At 34.9% G+C, this 19,408-nt stretch overlaps 1 protein-coding gene across 1 annotated transcript; it reads right to left on the bottom strand.

Annotated features, from left to right (window-relative positions):
- Positions 1-51: 51 nt before the first annotated feature.
- LOC119247494 (calcyphosin-2-like) lies at positions 52-19,297 on the bottom strand. The gene is given in 8 exon segments (XM_054696213.1): positions 52-868; positions 3,325-3,421; positions 8,398-8,432; positions 8,435-8,510; positions 12,011-12,165; positions 14,716-14,761; positions 15,736-15,844; positions 19,150-19,297. Coding segments are annotated over 7 exon segments (666 nt in total). The 5' UTR covers positions 15,817-15,844; positions 19,150-19,297; the 3' UTR covers positions 52-692.
- Between the last annotated feature and the right edge of the window lie 111 nt (positions 19,298-19,408).

The following is a 19,408-nucleotide window of genomic DNA, read 5'->3' as shown; positions in this document are numbered from 1 at the left end:
TTATGCACATCTAAACATTAAATAATATCTATTTAGAAGAAAATGTCTCAGTCATTTAATATACCAAAACGATGTCTAGAATAACATACATTAATTTTAGGGGACAGCTCTACTGCACAAACAGCACACAATATAGAAAGCAAGAATTTATAAAGACAAGTTAGTGCTTATACATTTTAGGGGTTGGCCATTGATATTCTAAATATTTATGTTATAGAAAATATCTATAATCACACTGTTCGGAAAATTCTCTTGCATATACCTCAATTTCTTTAACATTTTCATGTTTGAAACAGGCTGAATTATTTCCATTTCATAGGCTTTGGGCCCAATTTCCATTTATCAAGTTGAGAATGGTGGCAGTGTCAATTACATTTGAGGGATTGATGGCAAAAACCAAAGGAAAAGAAATTTGTTTATTATACAGATGGTCTCGCAGAGCTTGATATAGAAGTAACTTTCCTATGAAGATTAATTTAAAGAATCTTCTAAAATATATTCAAATAAAACATGCTCAAGATAAGTAACAAATCAAAAAGATCTTTATAAACGTATACATAAGCAAACACTCATACATGTGTAAGAACATACACATACCTCTACATCTGGAGTCCTGGAAAAATATATTGCAATGTTGGATCAAACTTTACCTTCAATTAATCTCTCCTTTAAAAGGTTAACATTTTTAAAAACTAAATCCCCCAAGGAGTATGTAAAATATTAACAAAATCTTTATCATCTACTATCCCTAAACTTAGGCCTTCATAGTAATCTTCAAATTCACCATATGACACTTCATCAGACTTGCTGCAAGCGTCTTTTAATGTCTCTAGAAAGGATGATTTAATTTCTTCTTCTGTAGAATGGTCTGTAAAATAGTACTGACTATGAAAAAATATCTTTAATAGATTAGTAAAATGATTGACGATAATACTTAATGAAATCTTTTCAACAATATGAAATCCTATGTCCAACTACCTTTCATATTATTTAAACATTTTCTTGCATCAAATAGAATTTGATGGAAATGGTTTGAATACACATTTGAGGAAATCTTTTTAGTTTCTGATAGGGTCTATCTTAACATATAGGCAAAATAAGTCACTTATAGTCACTGCTACAGGTATTCTTGTATTTCTTAGTGTTTTGAAGGACTTGGCTTCATTTCCATTAGATATGAGCAAAGAAATCAAATACTTTCAAAGATTTATAGGATATCAATACAGTAATGCCATGCCTTTCACAGGCATGCCTATATTCAAGCATTAGTTTTTATAGGCATCACCTACCCAGACAACACAAAGAAAATATTACTAAAAACACAGGATTCAGAGGTCTATGAAAATCTTTGCTGGAAGAACTTTCACACTATTAAATCATTCCATTTAAATCTCTGACATTAAGTTGGCTAGTTCCACTGTGTCATATATATTTATTGCATAGGAAGATGCAAGTGACAATCACATCTGTATAAAACATTGCAATTTAAAGAGAAAACAAAATATCTGATCCATTTTCTTTCTAAAATTCATTTGATTATTTTAATTCAGTAAAAGAATAATAACATATTGAAATAAGTGGCTTTGATTTTACCATGACCATTTAAAGGGAAGGAACAATCTTAGTTTAAATATCATTTCTTTGGGAAGCATGGAATTTCTTGGATTAACAAAGGCTTAGCCAACAATAACAAAAACAAGGACAATATAGTGAAACTAAAGCTAATTAAGCAACTTCCTTGATATTAGAAGAAAGGGAAAGACAAAAAGAAAAAAACATGGCATGGCTATCACCTGAGTTTGAAATAAGTGAACTTTCATGTTGCTAGTTAAAAGAAAACGAGTGGCATGGATGTAAAGGGAAAAGATATACAAAAAATAATTAAATAATAATAGAAATCTCTTACAGCAATTACAGTTTATTTAAGTCACCAATAAGCAACTTACATTACTTGGTCTTGAAATACATAATTTGAAATTTGGAAAGCCAGTGTAGATCAGCCTTATTTCTATTACAATATCTGTTTTTTTAAACTAAACAATAATAATAAACCATTTGTAATGATGATAAGAAGCCAACAATGGTGTATCACTTTTAATATTTAAGAATAAAATTCTTAAGTAATAGCATTCCACTGTATTTAATAGTATATAATCAAAACTAGTTAGAAACTATCATAAAATATAATTTACATGTGGTCAATAAATAGACAAAATATGTTTTAACCTCCATAGTAACCAGGGAAATGAAAAAAATATTTTTTCATCTATCAGACTGGCAAAAACTAAGGAGTTGGCCAGGAGATAAGGAAAATGAATTCTCCAAATAATGGCAGTGTAATATGATAGAGCAATCCTATCATGTAATTTAAAAGTATCAATTAAAATTTAAAATGTAGCATTCATGGTAGTTATAGGACTTACTGTCAAGAAACAATAGGCAATAGACCTAAGGAGTCACAACTGTACCCATGGCTTCTTTGGTTACACATCAATGAGTAGAAATTTAAAAGTCTAAAACAGAAGAACAACTAGGTAAACTCTGGAATAGTGATTTAAAAACATAAAATAGGGTGTCTCAGTATGGATTAACATGGAAAGAGCTCCAACACATTGCTGAGTATGAACAGCAAACTACATAGCAATGTGTTTATGGTGTTAAAAATACCTTCAAAAATATTAGATATTTATAGTAAATACAAAGCTATAAAAATTCCAAGGAATTAACTATAAATAAATATATATACTAAATAACAATAATCATAGAAAGGGAAATGTAATGGAAAGGAGTTACTGTAATCAAATGCTGTCTTTGTAACACTAATTCATTTATAAATCAATTGTATAAAAATTAAAGTCTTAAGAAATATAGTAGAAAATGAATCTTTAGAATTATTTTGCAATATTTATTACATCATCAAATTTGTATAGACATGCGTTTGTTATATGTATAAATCCACTCTAGAGAAAGACACTCCCTTATTCTGCCTTAAGTCTTCAAATATAAGCAGATACAGTAAAGCTAAGTTGGTGAACTTGCATATGCTATGATCTATTCTCTAAATCTATTCGATTCTTTCTAACTCAAATTCATCACATCTCACAGGAAATAAAAATTCACTCAAAAAAAGGTAAGTATAGATGACACACCTGAGAGTTTTTAAATGAAGAGGGGCAAGCAGCTCTCACTTTTCTGGTTTAAAAAATAATTTTTATTTCTTCCCTTATGGTCTAAAGTCCATGCTATCAATTAATATAATTTAAATATCTTTATTTATTAACTAAAATTTTAGAAATATAACGCTTTTTCACTCATACTAATTACCTGAAATTACTTGAGGATGCATCTTTGCACAGTAACATTTTCTAATTTCTATAATAGGCACACTGCCAGTTTTGTTGAAATCCAGTTTCATAAAGGCCTACAAAAGAAGTGTTATTTTTTTTTATGAAAACATTAGACATGAGAACCTAATCTGACCTCTAAACAGGGCAGTATAAAAGCACTAAACTGGTATATACAGGACACATTACGAATACAGGGAGAAAGACACTGGAGCAAGATAGACCTGCACTCAAGTATTACCACTTTCCAGCACTCTCTCCTTGAGAAAGTAACCAAACCTGTGTTTGGTTTTGCTCAGCTACACAGTACAGGGTTGGGTAAAAGACCTCTCAAGTAACATCTAGCTCAGAATTCACATGAAACTGAAAAATGGCCAAGACAAACTGTCAGGTAAATAATTTTGATTCAAAAAATGAGCTTGCATGGGGAATATAACCAAAATGAAAATGCATACATTATGCAAAATGAAAAATTATGTAAGAATTATATAAAATGAAATAATTCATAAAAAATGAGCTTGGAAATATTCCATCACAGTAAGAAAACAAAACATTTTTTTTAAAGATTTATTTGTTTGTTTGTTTGTTTGTTTGTTTATACAAGCACTGGGTACAGTCAGAAGCTCAGGAGGGTGAGAGAATTCACCAGAGCCAGAGTGGGGAGCAGAGCAGGCAGAAGGACCGAAGTACACTGCTGAGGGGAGCAGCAGGCGGCAGGAGAGGTCTGCGCGCCATGTGGGACCCTCCTCTGGTGGCAGGAGAGCAGCCGGGGATCGAACTGGTGCCAGAGAGGCTGCGGGCAGTTTCGCAACCCAGCCCTCAACGGCTGCGCCATCGGGGAGGCCCACAAAACATTTTTAAATTGAGCTTTATTATTCTATTTCCTGACTTTGAATACCATATTTTGAAATACAGTTATTGTAATGCTTCTCTAATTCAAGACAACACTGAATATCACAAAATATTTTCTTGGGAAAAAACTATCAACATTATCTTAGCAGCTCAAAGAAAGACATGTGAGGTTCTTAGAAAAGAGACCCAGGAATAGAAAGAACTCACCAGGAAAGAAACTGAGGATATTTAAGAGAGAGAGAGAGAGAGAGAGAGAGAGAGAGAGAGAGAGAGAGAGACTGAATATAATGAGGAAAAATATAGAAAATATTTTCAGTAGACTTATGCAGGAAGAAAAATGTCAGAAATTGAAGATATAAATGACCCAAGTGGAAAAATGGAAATTTAGGAAAAATGAAAATTTAGGAAAATGGAAATTTAGGAAAAATGAAGAATCTCTACAAGAAATAGCAGACTTCATTCGAAGAGGAAACAGAGATATTGGGTATTCCAGAAGGTAAGAAGTGAAGGGCATGGAGACCCTTTTCAAAGAAATAATGACTGAGAACTTCCCAAACCTAAGAAACGAATTGAAAATAAATACCGAGGAAGCCAAAAGAACACCAAAATTTCAAAATACAAAATGGCCTTCATCAAGACACATCACTGTTAAATTATCAAAAGTTAATGATAAAGAATAAAATTAAACACTGCAGGAAGAAGAGAAGAATGTAACATAAAGAGGCACCTCAGTCATATTTTTATCAGCTTTCTCAGCAGATACATTCAAGTCTAGAAGAAAATAGAATGACACAGTCACAGTTTTAAAAGAAAAGAGATGTCACCCAAGAAAATTCTATCCTGCAAATGTATTATCCAATAAAGGCTTTCCCAGACAGACAAAAGTGTAGTTTTCCATCACTAGACCTTCCATACAAGAAATGCTGACGAGTTTTTCAATATGAAGAAAAAAAAAATTAAATGCAAACCAGAACAACACAAAACCTTGAGTAAGTTGATAAATAGGAACATAAAATAAGAAATATAAACAATAATGTGAGACAACAACAAAACATTAAAAGAAGAAGAGTATGATATTAGAACAAAACACAAACACAAACCAGTGGGATAAAATAGAAAGTCTAGAAATAGAGCCGCACAAATATGAACAGTTAGTTTTTGACCAAGGGGCTATGACCATACAATGAGAAAAAAAGAGCCTCTTAAAAAAAAGTGCTGGGAGGGCCTCCCCTTGTGGTGCAGCAGTTGAGTGCTGGGCTGCAAAGCTGCCTGCAGCCTCTGCAGTGCTGGTTTGATCCCTAGCCGCTGGCAAGGGTCCCACATGGCACGCAGACCTCTCCTGCCGCCCACTGCTCCCCTCAGCAGTGTACTTTGGTCCTTCTGCCAGCTCTGCTCCCCGCTCTGGCTCTGGTGAATTCTCTCACCCTCCTGCGCTCCTGACTGTACCCAGTGCTTGTATAAATAAATAAATAAAATCTTTAAAATATATATATACATATTAAAAAAAAAAAGTGCTGGGAACCTAGGTGGCCATAGGCAAAAATATGAAACTAGATCCTTACTTAACCCCGTATACAAAAATTAATTCAAAATGGATTAAATACTTGGATATAAGATCTAAAACTAAGTTACATAAAAGAAACTCTGGTGACATATTCTTGGAGATCAACTGCGGAGATGTATTTGGGGACACAATTACAATGCAAGAGAAACAGAGCAAAAATAAACAAATTGGGACTATAACAAACTAAAAAGTTTTTATACCTCAAAGGAAACCACAACAAAAAGAAAAAGACTGCATAAGAACTGGAAGAAGATATTTGCAAATCCCACGTCTGTCAAGGGGTTAATCCAAGACATATAAAGAACTTAGACAAATCAATAACCCAAAAATAAATAAATAAATAAATAAATAATGCAATAAAAAAAGGGCAAAGTATCTAAATAAATGCTTTTCCAAAGAAGACATACAAATGGCCTACAGCACATGAAAAATAGACAACATCACTTATTATAAAGGAAATACAAATGAAAACCTGACCCCTATAAGAATGGCCTGTATCAAAAAAGACTAAAAAAAGACAAAAAAGACTAAAAGACTAAAAGAGAATCCACCAGAGCCAGAGGGGGAACAGAACAGGCAGACCGATGAAATACACTGCTGAGGGGAGCAGCAGGCCAGTCAGGAGAGGTCTGCCGTGCCATGTGGGATTCTCACCAGCCGGCTGGGATTGAACCCACACTGCAGAGGCTTCAGACAGCTTCACAGCACCGCGCTCAACCCGCTGTGCCACTAGGGAGGCCCGACTTCTAAGTATTTACCCAAAGAATGTGAAAACACTGATGCAAAATGATTTATGCAATCCTGTGTTCACAGCATTATTCACAATAACCAAGTCATGAAACCAACCTAAATGCCCATGACAGACAACTGGATAAAAGAATTAATGAATCTATAGCCAATGGAATACTACTCAATTACTGGAAAAGATTAAATTGTACCTTTACGGACAAAATGGATGGATCTTGAGGTAATTATGCTAAGTGAAATCAATTAAAATATAGTTATTAGATTGTTTTAGTCATTTGCAGAATATAAATCACCAAAATCAAACCATCAAACTGGGAAAGCAACAAGAATAATTCTTAGACTGTGAAAAATGTACTGTTTACCAGAGCGGGTTGCGGGGAGGGGAAAAGAGTGGGGAGTGTAAGTGATAGGGCTGTGGCACTGGAGACCTGACAGAGGGTGAGGCAGGAACACAGGCGGGGGTACAAAGTTGTACTTCCAAGATTGCAAATTATGTATTTATTTAATTGAATTGCAATGCAATAAAATTTGAGAGAAAAAAATAAAATGACTACTAGAACCTGAGTATTTTGGAGCTTCCTATAAAAAATCAAAGCTATCTTTTTTGAATGCTGAGTAATATTCCACTGTGTATATGTACCACATCTTCTTGATCCAGTCATTTATTTTTGGGCATTTGGGTTGTTTCCAAAGCTTAGCTATTGTAAATAGTGCTGCTATAAACATAGGGGTGCAGGTGCTCTTTGGAATTAATGTTTCTGTGTCCTTTGGGTAAATACCTAGGAGTGGAATTGCTGGATCATATGGAAGCTCTATCTTTAGTAGGTTGAGGAATCTCCACACAGTTTTCCATAGTGGTTGGACCAGTTTGCACTCCCACCAGCAGTGCAGGAGAGTTCTTTTCTCTCCACATCTTGCCAACATTTGTTGTTGCTAGCTTTTTTAATATGTGCCATTCTCACTGGTGTGAGATGGTATCTCATTGTAGTTTTGATTTGCATTTCCCTGATTGCAAATGACGGTGAACATTTGATAAACACATGCCATTTGCAGCAACATGGATGGAGCTGGACGGGATCATGCTCAGCAAAATAAGCCAGAAAGAAAAAGAAAAATACCGGATGGTCTCACTCATAACAGAAATCTAGAAAACCTAAACATGGACCAGGAAGAAAAATAACTATAAGAAAGAAAAAAATCAAAATCAACAAACAACTATGAACCAGAGACACTTTTTAGGGGGGTGGGGGGAAAAGAGGGATTGGGGTCAAAATCGGGGTTGTAACTGTGTGGGGAATATAAAAATAAAAAAAAATTAAAAAATCAAAGCAAACTTTAAATTCTAACAATGTGGTCATTATAATCTTCACTATAATATTTGCCACATTTATTGTAAAAATCAGAGAAACACCTTTTAGTCACCATACTAAAATAATACATAATGAGCCTTCACCCTGAGTCAGACACAAAGCCAAGCGTTCACATGCATTATTTTATTCAATCCTTATACAAACTCTATAATAAACTGAAACTCAGATATTTAAAAACACAAATAGTTTTATATAAAGCTAGTAATTTATGGAGACAGAAATTTATGGAATAAGTAATTTTTACAAGACCAGTGCTCTAACCCCTGAGCTATGGAGCCGGAATAAGTAATTTTTGAATCAAAATTTATTTCAGATTTTATTTCCCTAAAATATACATATTTTACTTTATCTGGGAAGATTTGTATGTATATATAATTCTCTGTGCTTTACTAAACCAAAATATTACAGATAAAGGGATTTAAAAGTATTTTCAATCATAATTCATTAAAGTGTTTAAGTAACAAAACTAGCAACTGTTTAAAAGTTATTATTTATTTGAAATATTACCTAACAAAGTTACCTTTCGAACAAATGATTTCCTATATTCATTCATTCACCAATAATGGCACGTTTGAATTCTCCATAATCAACCTTGCCATTGCCATTTAGAATTAGCCATAGAGATTCAAAATCCTGGAAATAATCACATAGAGACCACTGTTACACCTCTAAGTTCTACATGGCCTCAACAACAATCACCATAATTGTATTTTGGTACATCTTTTTATTTTTTACCCTAGACAAAGTAGCAGACTAAATAAGAAAATCCCCAAAAAGTTATATATAAATGCAAAAGCACTAAGAAAGCTACTCAAGGAACTCTGCTGGAAAGTTCTGTAAAGTTAATAATCATGTAAAAATGGCAATAAGTCATGAATAAATATTTTTAAGTTCAGTTCCTTACTATGGCCCCCAAAAAATGTTTATCACTTATTTAGACTTGAACATTTAATTATTTTTAATGTATAATATATCGGTGACCATTAAAAAGTCACTTCAGGTTTGGAATACCTCCAATAGCATTGGGATCACAAATTGTATATTTGCTACTCTTCACCCTTGAAAGTATAGGAAATTTGAATGACCCTCTATTATTCCATTAATTTACACTGAAAGGTTTATTTTCATTAAATCCCTTATGCCAGTTTGTTCATTTTACCATTACCATTTACTTCTTTGACAAATCCCTTTTTAATGGAATTCTCAATTCAAAGAGTTCCTAACCATAAAGAAATTACAGCCTGGCATTTTCTTAAATTCAGGTAATTACATTTTCAGTGACTCAGTCACTGCTAGCTATAAATGAGAATGTAAATAAAATGTCTACCAAGGTGACTGACAAGTAATGGGTACTCAAAAAAATATTCTCTTCTACTTCCTCTTAATTTTTTTAAATTAAAGCTTTAATAAGAAAAACTAAATCTTTTTTTTAGTTTTTTTTTTAATTTATGCATACAAGAACTGGGGTGTAGGCCAGAGATGCAGAGGGTGAGAGGATTCACCAGAGACAGAGTGGGTAGAACAATCAGATCTACTGAAATACACTGCTGAGGGGAGCAGCGGGCAAGACAGGAGAGGACTGCTTTGCCATGTGGGTAGCTCCCTGGCCAGGCACTCATGCAGCAGTGGCTGGAGACAGTTTGATAGTGCTGAGACTTAACACCTTGCACCACCAGGGAAGCCCCAAAATCTAAATCCTGAAATGCCCTGCTTCCTCCTAAATCTAAATAACGGATACCATTTTTTTTTGTTTGTTTGTTTGTCATGATGCCTGTACATGACACAGACCTTAAGTGTCTGTAAATAAGCTTGAAGTACAAAAATGAACTTGACCTTTTTATAAGCATAAGTAGCACAGACAGAAGATGAATTTGCTCATTCAAATAATGAAGGACTATCGCTTCTCCGCCTTTTGGCTAAGATCAAGTGTAGTACCAAATAATGGAGGGCTAGAATAAAAAGATATTATTTGGAAGTTGAAAAAAATAATATTCAAGAATTGAAAAACAGAAAAAAAAATTATTTAACTTCCTAAGACAGAGCACAGAATGGAATATGCTAATTCAGTTTTTAAAAAAAGACCTGCAGTAAATTCATTGATAGTATCTCTATGCAAATTAGACTATTTAGGTTGCATATCATTTTTTTTTTTTTAATTTCAAAATCAGGGGCAATGACTATGCCTTCCTGCAAACTAGTCCCACAATTAGACCCAGGTCGGGGATTATGTACTTTTTGCTTCTCATTGCCTGGGAAGTCTCCAGTGACATTACAGGGCAAAAAAAAGGCAATATTACTTTTTAAATGAGAAAAAGTAGAAGCTTATTCCAATTTCATAATACGTATCCTATGTTAGATTTCTTCCATAATTATTTTAGTTTTCATTACTGAATCCAATCATAAAAGTTTAGCATGTCAATCAAAAAGGGAAGTATTGCAGTTAAGCAAAAAGAGTATACTAGACTAGCCCAGATTATCTGGGTCTAACTCTGCTTAGTTATTAATTGCCTAATGGTGAAGAGAAAGACACTGAGGATTTTAATTTCCTATTGCTTTCTTGTTTTTAATTTATGAAAGAAGCAGTGAAGTTGAGATGATCCTGAGGACCTTCAGTGTGTGTCACTAGGTGGGTCACAAGGCTGACTGTGTAAAAACACAAAAAACAGGTATGTCACAACTATAAGCAACCTCACTTTGGCACATAATTTTAGAGTTGAGGGGGCCTCCCTGGTGGCACAAGGGGTTAAGCATCAGCTCTATGAAGCAATTTCAGCCACTGCAGCATGAGTTCAATCCCGGCCAGGGAGCCGAGCCACATGGCACAGCAGACCTCTCCTGCCTCACCCACTGCTCCCCTCAGCAGTGTATTTCAGTCAGTCCATCTGTTCTGCTCCCCACTCTGTCTCTGGTGAATCTTTTCACCCTTCCCCATCTCTGCCTGTACCCCAGTTCCTGTATGCATAAATAAATAAATCAAAAAAAAGAAGAATTTTAGAGTTAAGGCATATTTTCACATAATTATCTCACGTAAGCTTCAAAGCAACTCTAAGTAGGTATTATCTTGGGATTGTGCAGGGAGGACCTGTCAATCAGAAAAGTTCAAAGATTTCATGATCTCAGTTGAAGTAGTGAGGTGAGAATTTGAACCTACATCTCATCAATTCAATCTCGTCTTCCTTCCACAAAATATACTGTGGCAAAACCATTTGAAGCAAAAAAAAAATCCCTTATCTGAAACCCTTGAGGTAGATGTGTTTCAAATTCATATACTTTCAGAATAAAATCCAAATTTCTTAGCACAGCCATGCAAGGATTTGACATAATGGACCCTGCCAGGCTTATTTCTCTCCATTTCTCTCTTTTCTTTCCTTCCATTTAAGCTAATGCAGTGTCTGTTTATTCAGTACTTGCTGTATTGTATGCCAGGTTCTATTTGAAGTGCTAGAAATAGAGCAAGAAACCCAAAGCAACTGGTCCCTGCACTGACAGGACTTACATTCTATTTACAGGCAGGATCAGACAACACTGAGTGTGGCGTGGAGAAAATAAAATAAAATAAAATGGGTAAATGGTATACAGAAGACCCGGGATCAGACAGGGATGTTCCTTGTGACAGGGGGTGGCAGGCTGGGGCTCTCAGTACAGAAAACATGTCTGATGGAAAAATCCAGACATGCAAAGGTCTGGTGGAAGATTATTCACAGCAGAGGGGATGGCGTGGGAGAGCTCAGGGCAGGGAGACAGGAGGGATGACCCATGTGCAATTCCTGGAACAGGCCACACCCTCTCCCCTCCAAGCCTCCAGGTTTTCCCTTTCCCTGAAGTATACATGATCCAATCCACACTCTTCATCCTTTGAAACTCAGCTCAGTTATATCTTTCTGCAGGAACTCATCCATGATCTTTTCCCATATCTAGCTTGGAATTTATCCTGTGAGTTCTGAAAGCATTCTCTATTTAACATGTACCATATATTTATAATCATTTATCTTCTTTTCTCTGATTATGAAGACCTTGAGAGTCCAGAGTAGATCTTCTCAGAGCTTAGAACAATGCCTGCCTTTCAGAAAAATGAAAAACATGACCTAAGAATGACATATTATCCACTCCACAGAGTGATCTGCAGTACATACCTTTTCAGACACTTCTAAGTGAAACCTTTTTAGTGCTTGCTTAAAATCTGCCTTATCTAAAAGTCCATTTCCTTCTTTGTCCAACTGTTGCAGGTATTTTCCCAATCCAGTCAAAATACGAACGCCTCTTTTATGTAGCTGTTCTTTTAGCACATCTGTTTAAGAAGAGAAGTTGAAACTAAGAACTCCTATGCACAAATGGATCACACTGCAATTGTCTCACTTATAAGAAAATTAAAATTGATGAAAGTGATATAAGGAATGTGACTATTCAACCAAATCATTTACATGACAAGCAAAAACCTTTAGAAAACAGAATGCTTTAGAAAGAGGTTTATAGATAAAGCCACATGTAAATACCCTAGAACTACAGCACCACTATGTGGTAGAAGTGTTGTATTTTAAATATAGGGAAATGAAGTCTCACTTTATCAATATGAAAATAACCTAAATGTTACAAATAAAATTGTAGTTTTCTTTTCTAGGTTTCATTTAATGATCCTACATTTTTAATCTCTTTCAACCCTCTTTACTGTTCCCAACTGGGCTATAAAACTGATGCCAGGTAAGTCTCTCAAATGTCATCATTTCCAAATGCCTAAAACAGTTTGAAATTTTCAAATTGTAACTTACATATTAAATGCCATCTGAATTCTGGAGTGCTATCTACTCTTACATGTTTAAAGTAAATCTTTCCTCCAGGAAATCTAATCTCCAGACCTTAAGTATTTTCTTTGTAAGTTAGTGCTTTTACTTAATGCAATTTGTCTCATCTTAAGGAAATATTTAAATATAGTACATTGGAGGACAGAAAAATGTAACCAAATATAATATTGTACAAGCCATGATAGAGACAGCAATTGACTAAGGACAGCATCAGGAATATCTGAGAGTTCAAATGCTAACCCCAGCCAACTTTTAAATGTTTTAGCCTTCTTACTCCCTTATCACCTTTAAACAATAAATCAGGATTATCCAAATTCATAAATAGCATGTTGATTTCTGTAACTTGTTTAATGCCTTTCTCCTTTCTAAACTATGAGATTCAGCAGAGGAATTGTCTATTTGAGTCTTGTACGCTGTTGTGGTTATAAGACTGCATGCCAGAAAAAAAATTTCTTGAATGTTTTACTATTTTATTGTTTAAGGTCTACCAATAAAATCTTTCAAAAGTTAGAGAAAAGATTGCTATGCCCATTTTGGAGATAAAGAAATACATAGGTGTTCAAAATTATTATTTGATTCAGCAAAGAAATCACTCACATTGCTCTGCAATAAATGTAAATGTCAACCAACATTCCTTTTGGAACTATACTGGTTTATCAATTGCAATCATAGGTTGGCTACAGATGGAAAAGTTTAGCTAAAATAAAGAAACCATCCTGTATCTATTAGCTATATGAAATTTACAATTAAGAGTGAAGTATAAAACATTTTATCAGTATTTGTAAACTTCTTGCCACATATCTTTATATCAGTAAAATTTATAATCAACTTAAAATATACTTAGCTTTATTTATAATAACAAGTAAAATTTATAGTGCACTTTCAGAAAACCATGTGTTATACATTTATCAGTATAAAACAGACTGTATTACAGCCAGTATTTTGTATCTAGCACTTGCATCTAACTCTATGTCTAAGCAAGTATAAATATAGCTATTATGTAGACTGACAAGAAATGGCGACTATTTGCCCATTCTTAATTTACAAAAATGTCAATTGGCTCAGACCAGCAAATCACTATTTCCAAAGAAGCCTTGCAGTGTAAAACACTTGAAAGACTATAAAAAAAAATCCTTCCAAATTTTAAAATGTAAAAATGTTAAGTATAAAACATAATATCTTCTAGCCTAAGAATAAAAGCACTAGGGCCTCCCCAATGGCGCAGCGGGTTGAGCGCTGCTCTGTGAGGCTGCTGCAGCCTCTGCACACACCTCTGCACACGGGTTCACATGCCAGGCAAACCTCTCCTGTCTCGCCTGCTGCTCCCCTCAGTGGTATACTTGGGTCCTGTTCTGCTCCCTGCTCTGTCTCTGTTGAATTCTCTCACCCTCCCGCACCTCTGGCCTGTACCTCAGTGCTTTGTATAAGTAAATAAATCTTTAAAATAAATAAATAAATAAACAAATAAATAAAAGCATTATACTAGTATTGAAAAAAATGGGATATTCAAGATTCAAGCATAGATATACTTACCATTAAATTCATTTTAACTATCCCCGTTATAAAAGGAAAAATTCTACCTCTTTAGTAAATGCATTTAACTGAATTTTATAAATAAAGCAATATTTTTCAATAAAACATAGAAATAATATTAAAGAAAATATGAAATGAGAAGTATTAACTTTAATTTTACCATCCTACCATAAGAGCTACTTTAATTTTGATGTAAAAATCTTCAGGTCATTCACATGCATACAAATTTTTCCATAGTTCACAAGGATAGTGCATGGGCACGCTTGCGCACTCACTTTCTCTCTCTCTCTCACTATACACACATACACATATATGTATGTTAATGTATGTACATACACACATACATGTAATTTTACTGTACTTCACTATTATCTATATTCTAAAGATTATATATTGCACCAATATATATGTAGACTGACAGAAAGATAATCTTCATTTTTTTCCTTGTCAATGTATTATAAATATTTGACTATTAAACTGTTTTAATGTGAAGTAATGTGACTTACACAGGTAGACAAGGATCGTGGAATAACCGTGACTTGGAATTCCATCCTTCCTTAAAATAAAGTTTAAAAAAATAAGAATCAGTAGGCATAAACCCTTTATTTACACATTAAAAGAAAGCAATGAATCAATGCTAATTGAAAAAACTAACGTATCTGTTGAAGTGGAAGGCTCCATAATATGGTAACCAAACTATCCATGAGAGAAGATAGAATACTGTACTTATTGGTTTGACTGAAAGGAAGGGTTGGTTTGATTCAAATTATCAAATAATTCAAATTTAACCCATAATATTATGAACCATAAGAGTCCCAAAGCACTATCTTATTCATATTGGGAGTCAGCTGAAAACAGAGTAAAAAGCACAGATCTTGAAGTCAGATGAGTTCAAAACCCTGTCAAAATCGCTTAATCTCTAGAAGCTTCATTTTATTTGTTCCATACCTAAAAGCAGGCTAATGCCCGCTACAGAGGTCTGTTGTAAGAATTAAATGATAAAAATTATAGAAACATGATTGTTAAATAGCAGTAAGTATTCAACATTTGGAACAAAACAACAAGGAAATACACATCACTTAAATGAATTTCTAATCTAAGTTTTGTATTTATTCAATATGTGGCAGGTAACAGGACAAAGAAGTTTTAAACTCACACTTAACTAAGTCATGATTCAACAATGATGTTATGAGCATTGAGAATAAAAGTCCTAACAACATAAGCTCCTATTCTTTCCCTATCTAGCTAAAACAAAATATATATTGATAGTTTCTACTATGCTTTTTATTTTTTATATTTTCTGAAGATTTTTTTAGATAAGAAAACAATAATAATTTAAGCTTAATTTTGAAAAAGAAAACCACCTGAAGCAGTGGTCAATTTTAAATAGTTATTTTTACTTTTGGTGGTTCGGTTTTTCAACTCTAGGAAATAATGATCATAAATATTTGTGAGCATAAGTGGTCATGAAGAAAGAAATCAATTAATGGATTGCATAGAAAAGGAAAATTATATAGCATACATACATGTAATGGCTTCTTTTTTCCAGAGAAAGGCTGTGTTTGACTTGTAGGAGAAGCAGCAACTCCTTTAACCTCTAAATCCATTCAAATTCATGTATTTTTATGCAGTATACTTTGAAAAAGGTAAAATACATATGAAATAATTCTTACTACTTTTAAATATCATACAAATGATATAATAAAAGCACATGAAAGAAAACATGGTTTACTCATCTTTCACCAAATCAAATTTTGCAGGGCAGTGGCATTATGTGGGATAATATTTACGGGGCAAATACAAATATGGATAATGATTCCCCAAGGATTTCCATGACCCAATCCCCTAGACTCTGTGAATATGACAAAAAGGACATTTTGCATATGGTTAAAGTATGGATTTTAATATGTAGGGGTTAACCTGGATTAACTGGTAAGCCTAATGTAAACACCAGAGAGTCGTTATAAAAAGGAGACAGATGGTCAGACTGAAAAAGAAAAGACACAAGAATGGATTCATAGGTCAGAAAGGAGTAAAGATGTTACTCAGCTAGCTTTGAATATGGATGTAGAAGCCATGAGCAATCTCCAGAAATGTCTAGAAGAAACAAGGAATGGATTCTCCTCCAGATCCCTGAGAAAGAGCCAGCCCTACTGACATCTAGATTCTAGCCTTCTAGGGGTGGTTTGATATTTCCTACCTCCAAAACAGTAAAATAATCAATTTTCATTTAAGGCAGCATATATGTGGTAATATTTTATAGCAGCAACAGGAAACTAATGCAAGTACCTCTTTCCTCACACAAAGTAATGTATATTTATTTTCTTTACTCTTCCTAAACCTTTATGAGTTTTGATTTTGCCAGAAGAGGCGATGAAAATATTTTTAATAAACAGTATTCTTTATATATGCAAAGAATAAAATGGAGTGAATGTTCTGATTAGTAATTATGGGATGATGGGAAAAATGTTTGCAAGTGGATGTTGAACTAACTTGCAAGCACATATAAAATAAAAATCAGATGATTATCTCTGTCATCCAAATTTTATATATCTTATAGTTCAATCTGTTGTAACCAAGGATACATTTTTATATTTCACTCACATATCCTTTTTCTATTATAGACTTGCAATTATTCTAATAGTAAAATATTTTTGTTTTGTTTTTATATAAAGATAGCATGCGCTAGTTAGTGCAAGCTTGGAATCACACAGACTGAGTTAAAATCCTCACTTTTGGTGCTTTCCCATAAGGTATGCTTTGCTGGTTAAGAATTGAATCTTTCTGGGCCTCCCCTGGTGGCACAGCAGTTGAGTGCTGGGTTGCAAGGCTGCCTGCAGCCTCTCCAGTGCCAGTTCATATCCCCGGCCACCGGCAAGGGTCCCACAAAAAATAAAAAAAATAAAAAAAAAATTGAATCTTTCTGAGTTAATATTTTTATATGTAAAATTAGTTTAATGCTAACACCTTTTTCATCCTCTCATATCACGTGGAAAATGGTTAAGCAATACATGTAGCCATCATCATCATTATTATTATTATTAAAAAGCACAATGAAATCCTCTTACCTGAAAGAGTCCCAATTTCTTACTAGCTTATCTAAATGGCTCCCTTCACCCCATTTTCATAGCCCTAGCCCCGAGAAATCCCATACCCTAAGCCTGGAATTCTTCTAGGAGAGTATTCAGGAAGACTTATCAACCAATAACAGACACATTTTAAAGTCATCGCAATTTACTAGATTTGAAAATACTCCTACAGTTCTAGCAGATGGCTTCTTTTCAGAGATATCGTTCACAAAGAAGGAACTTTTTACAGTTCTTATTGGTTTGGTGTAGGGAGAGGGATTTATCACATACAAGAAGCGCTGTACTCACCGTGATGATGAGAGGTCAGCAAGCAAACCCAAGCTGGAGAGACCAAGAGAGGGATGCTGAGTCATCTGCGAAGTGAACTCCACACATCAGCCACACAATTCATTATTTATGCTTCAGTAACTATTTCAAACCACTATCCATCACTTAAAATCATATAATTTATGTGCAAATCATAAAAACAGCAAAATTTAAATATTCAAATGTCCAAGTCCTATCACTTCCACCGGCATGACAGACAACACCACTTTTTTCAACACTCTAACAGCCCATGAAAATTGGCATCTCATCTCCTTTCTATACCAGATACTTAATATTTATTTATTCAATAAATAAGTTGAATACCTGTACACATTTTAAACATATTCTGATTAGTTTCATTTCTCTACACCCAAGAATGACATGATCACATTTAAATTTTGTCTTCAAACAACTAGTGAAAGCATTTAAAGCAAGAATGATACTCAGTGGTTATTATTCTCCACTACTCTAGATGCCTCATAAAGGCAACCACCACTGGCTTTGCTTGTCCAATCTCTCAGCACTTAGCAGAAAGCCTAGAAAACAATAGGAACTTAATAAATATTTCTTAAATAAGCAAATTCCACCAATCCTGACAATGTTATTTCAGAACTACACCGAAATACAAATCGTTCTGTCTCCAACTCAATGGCGGGCAGCAAGTTACTAGACATTACTTCTAGCATATGATGAACGCTGTTAACTAACAGATCCAACTCTTACCATGTTTTTGGTACAACCAAAAGTAACTGAACTCATGCCCATTTTAAAGGAGGGTTATTTCCAATTCCAAGGACCACCTCTCTCTCTCTCTCTCTCTCTCTCTCTCTCTCTCTCTTGGTGAGTTGTATCAGTAGCTCTAATTTGCTTACACGAAATCAAAGCAAACAATAAATTGACCAAATCTAACCCACAATCAAAGACAGGGAAAAAGCGATTTGTGATATATTTTAGTATTAAAGCATGGGGGGGGGTGACAAGCCTATTTTGGAGTACAGTTATTTAGGAGTACACTTCTAATTTCAAACAAAGCAGAGTAATTACCCCCATATCACCCCAAAATTGTGATCAAATTTCAGGGCATCTGCAAACGCACCAGAATGAACGCTCGACCCTCCCCCTATCTGGGATTCACCATCTAGGTGGGACAGAAGGATAGTCCGGGTGACTAGGCCCAACCAGCTGAGTGAACCCAGAATCAGAATGGCAGAGCTGGAAAAAGCATAAGCGAGAGTTACACTACCAAGAACACTCTTCGGACAGCTTCACACAACACAAGCTGGAAGGGGACAGCAACAGGCAAATGCTCCACTAATCCAGACAGGCGTCCTCAGGTTGCCTAGCAACAAGAGTCTCCGCGCAAGTCCTCTAAGGCCTCTCAACCACCAGGAAAAAAAAAAAAAAAAAAAAAAGCCTCCGCTCAGGGCCTTTAAAGCCCCTCAACCAGCAGGTCGGTCGTTGGCCTTAGTCTCTCCCTCCGTCCACGCCAGCTCCCGACTCCTAAATTTGAGGCGCCAGTCCCGCCGCCACAGCGGGATAACTCACCCCACAGCCGCAGGTGAAGGTACAGGTGCAGCCGCCCGAGACTCTGCACAACAGCTCTGCAGCGCCTCCAAATCCCGGCGAGGATCTGGAACGAACTCACTCATCGCGGATTATCCTAAGCAGAGGACAGCCAAAGCCTGGCCCGGGGGTGGGGGGGGTGGGGGGTGTTTATTCTTCATTTAAATGAATTCCGTGTAGCATATTTTATAGAGCGTTGTCGGGTATTCCTTTCCCAGGCTGAGATCTGGAGAAAGAAAAA

This window comes from Talpa occidentalis, unplaced genomic scaffold (assembly GCF_014898055.3).
Source record: "Talpa occidentalis isolate TD23 unplaced genomic scaffold, MPIMG_talOcc4v2.1 talOcc4.16, whole genome shotgun sequence".
NCBI classification, from domain to species: domain Eukaryota; kingdom Metazoa; phylum Chordata; class Mammalia; order Eulipotyphla; family Talpidae; genus Talpa; species Talpa occidentalis.
Note: the sequence above shows the minus strand (reverse complement) of the source record. Positions and strands in the feature narration are given on the sequence as shown.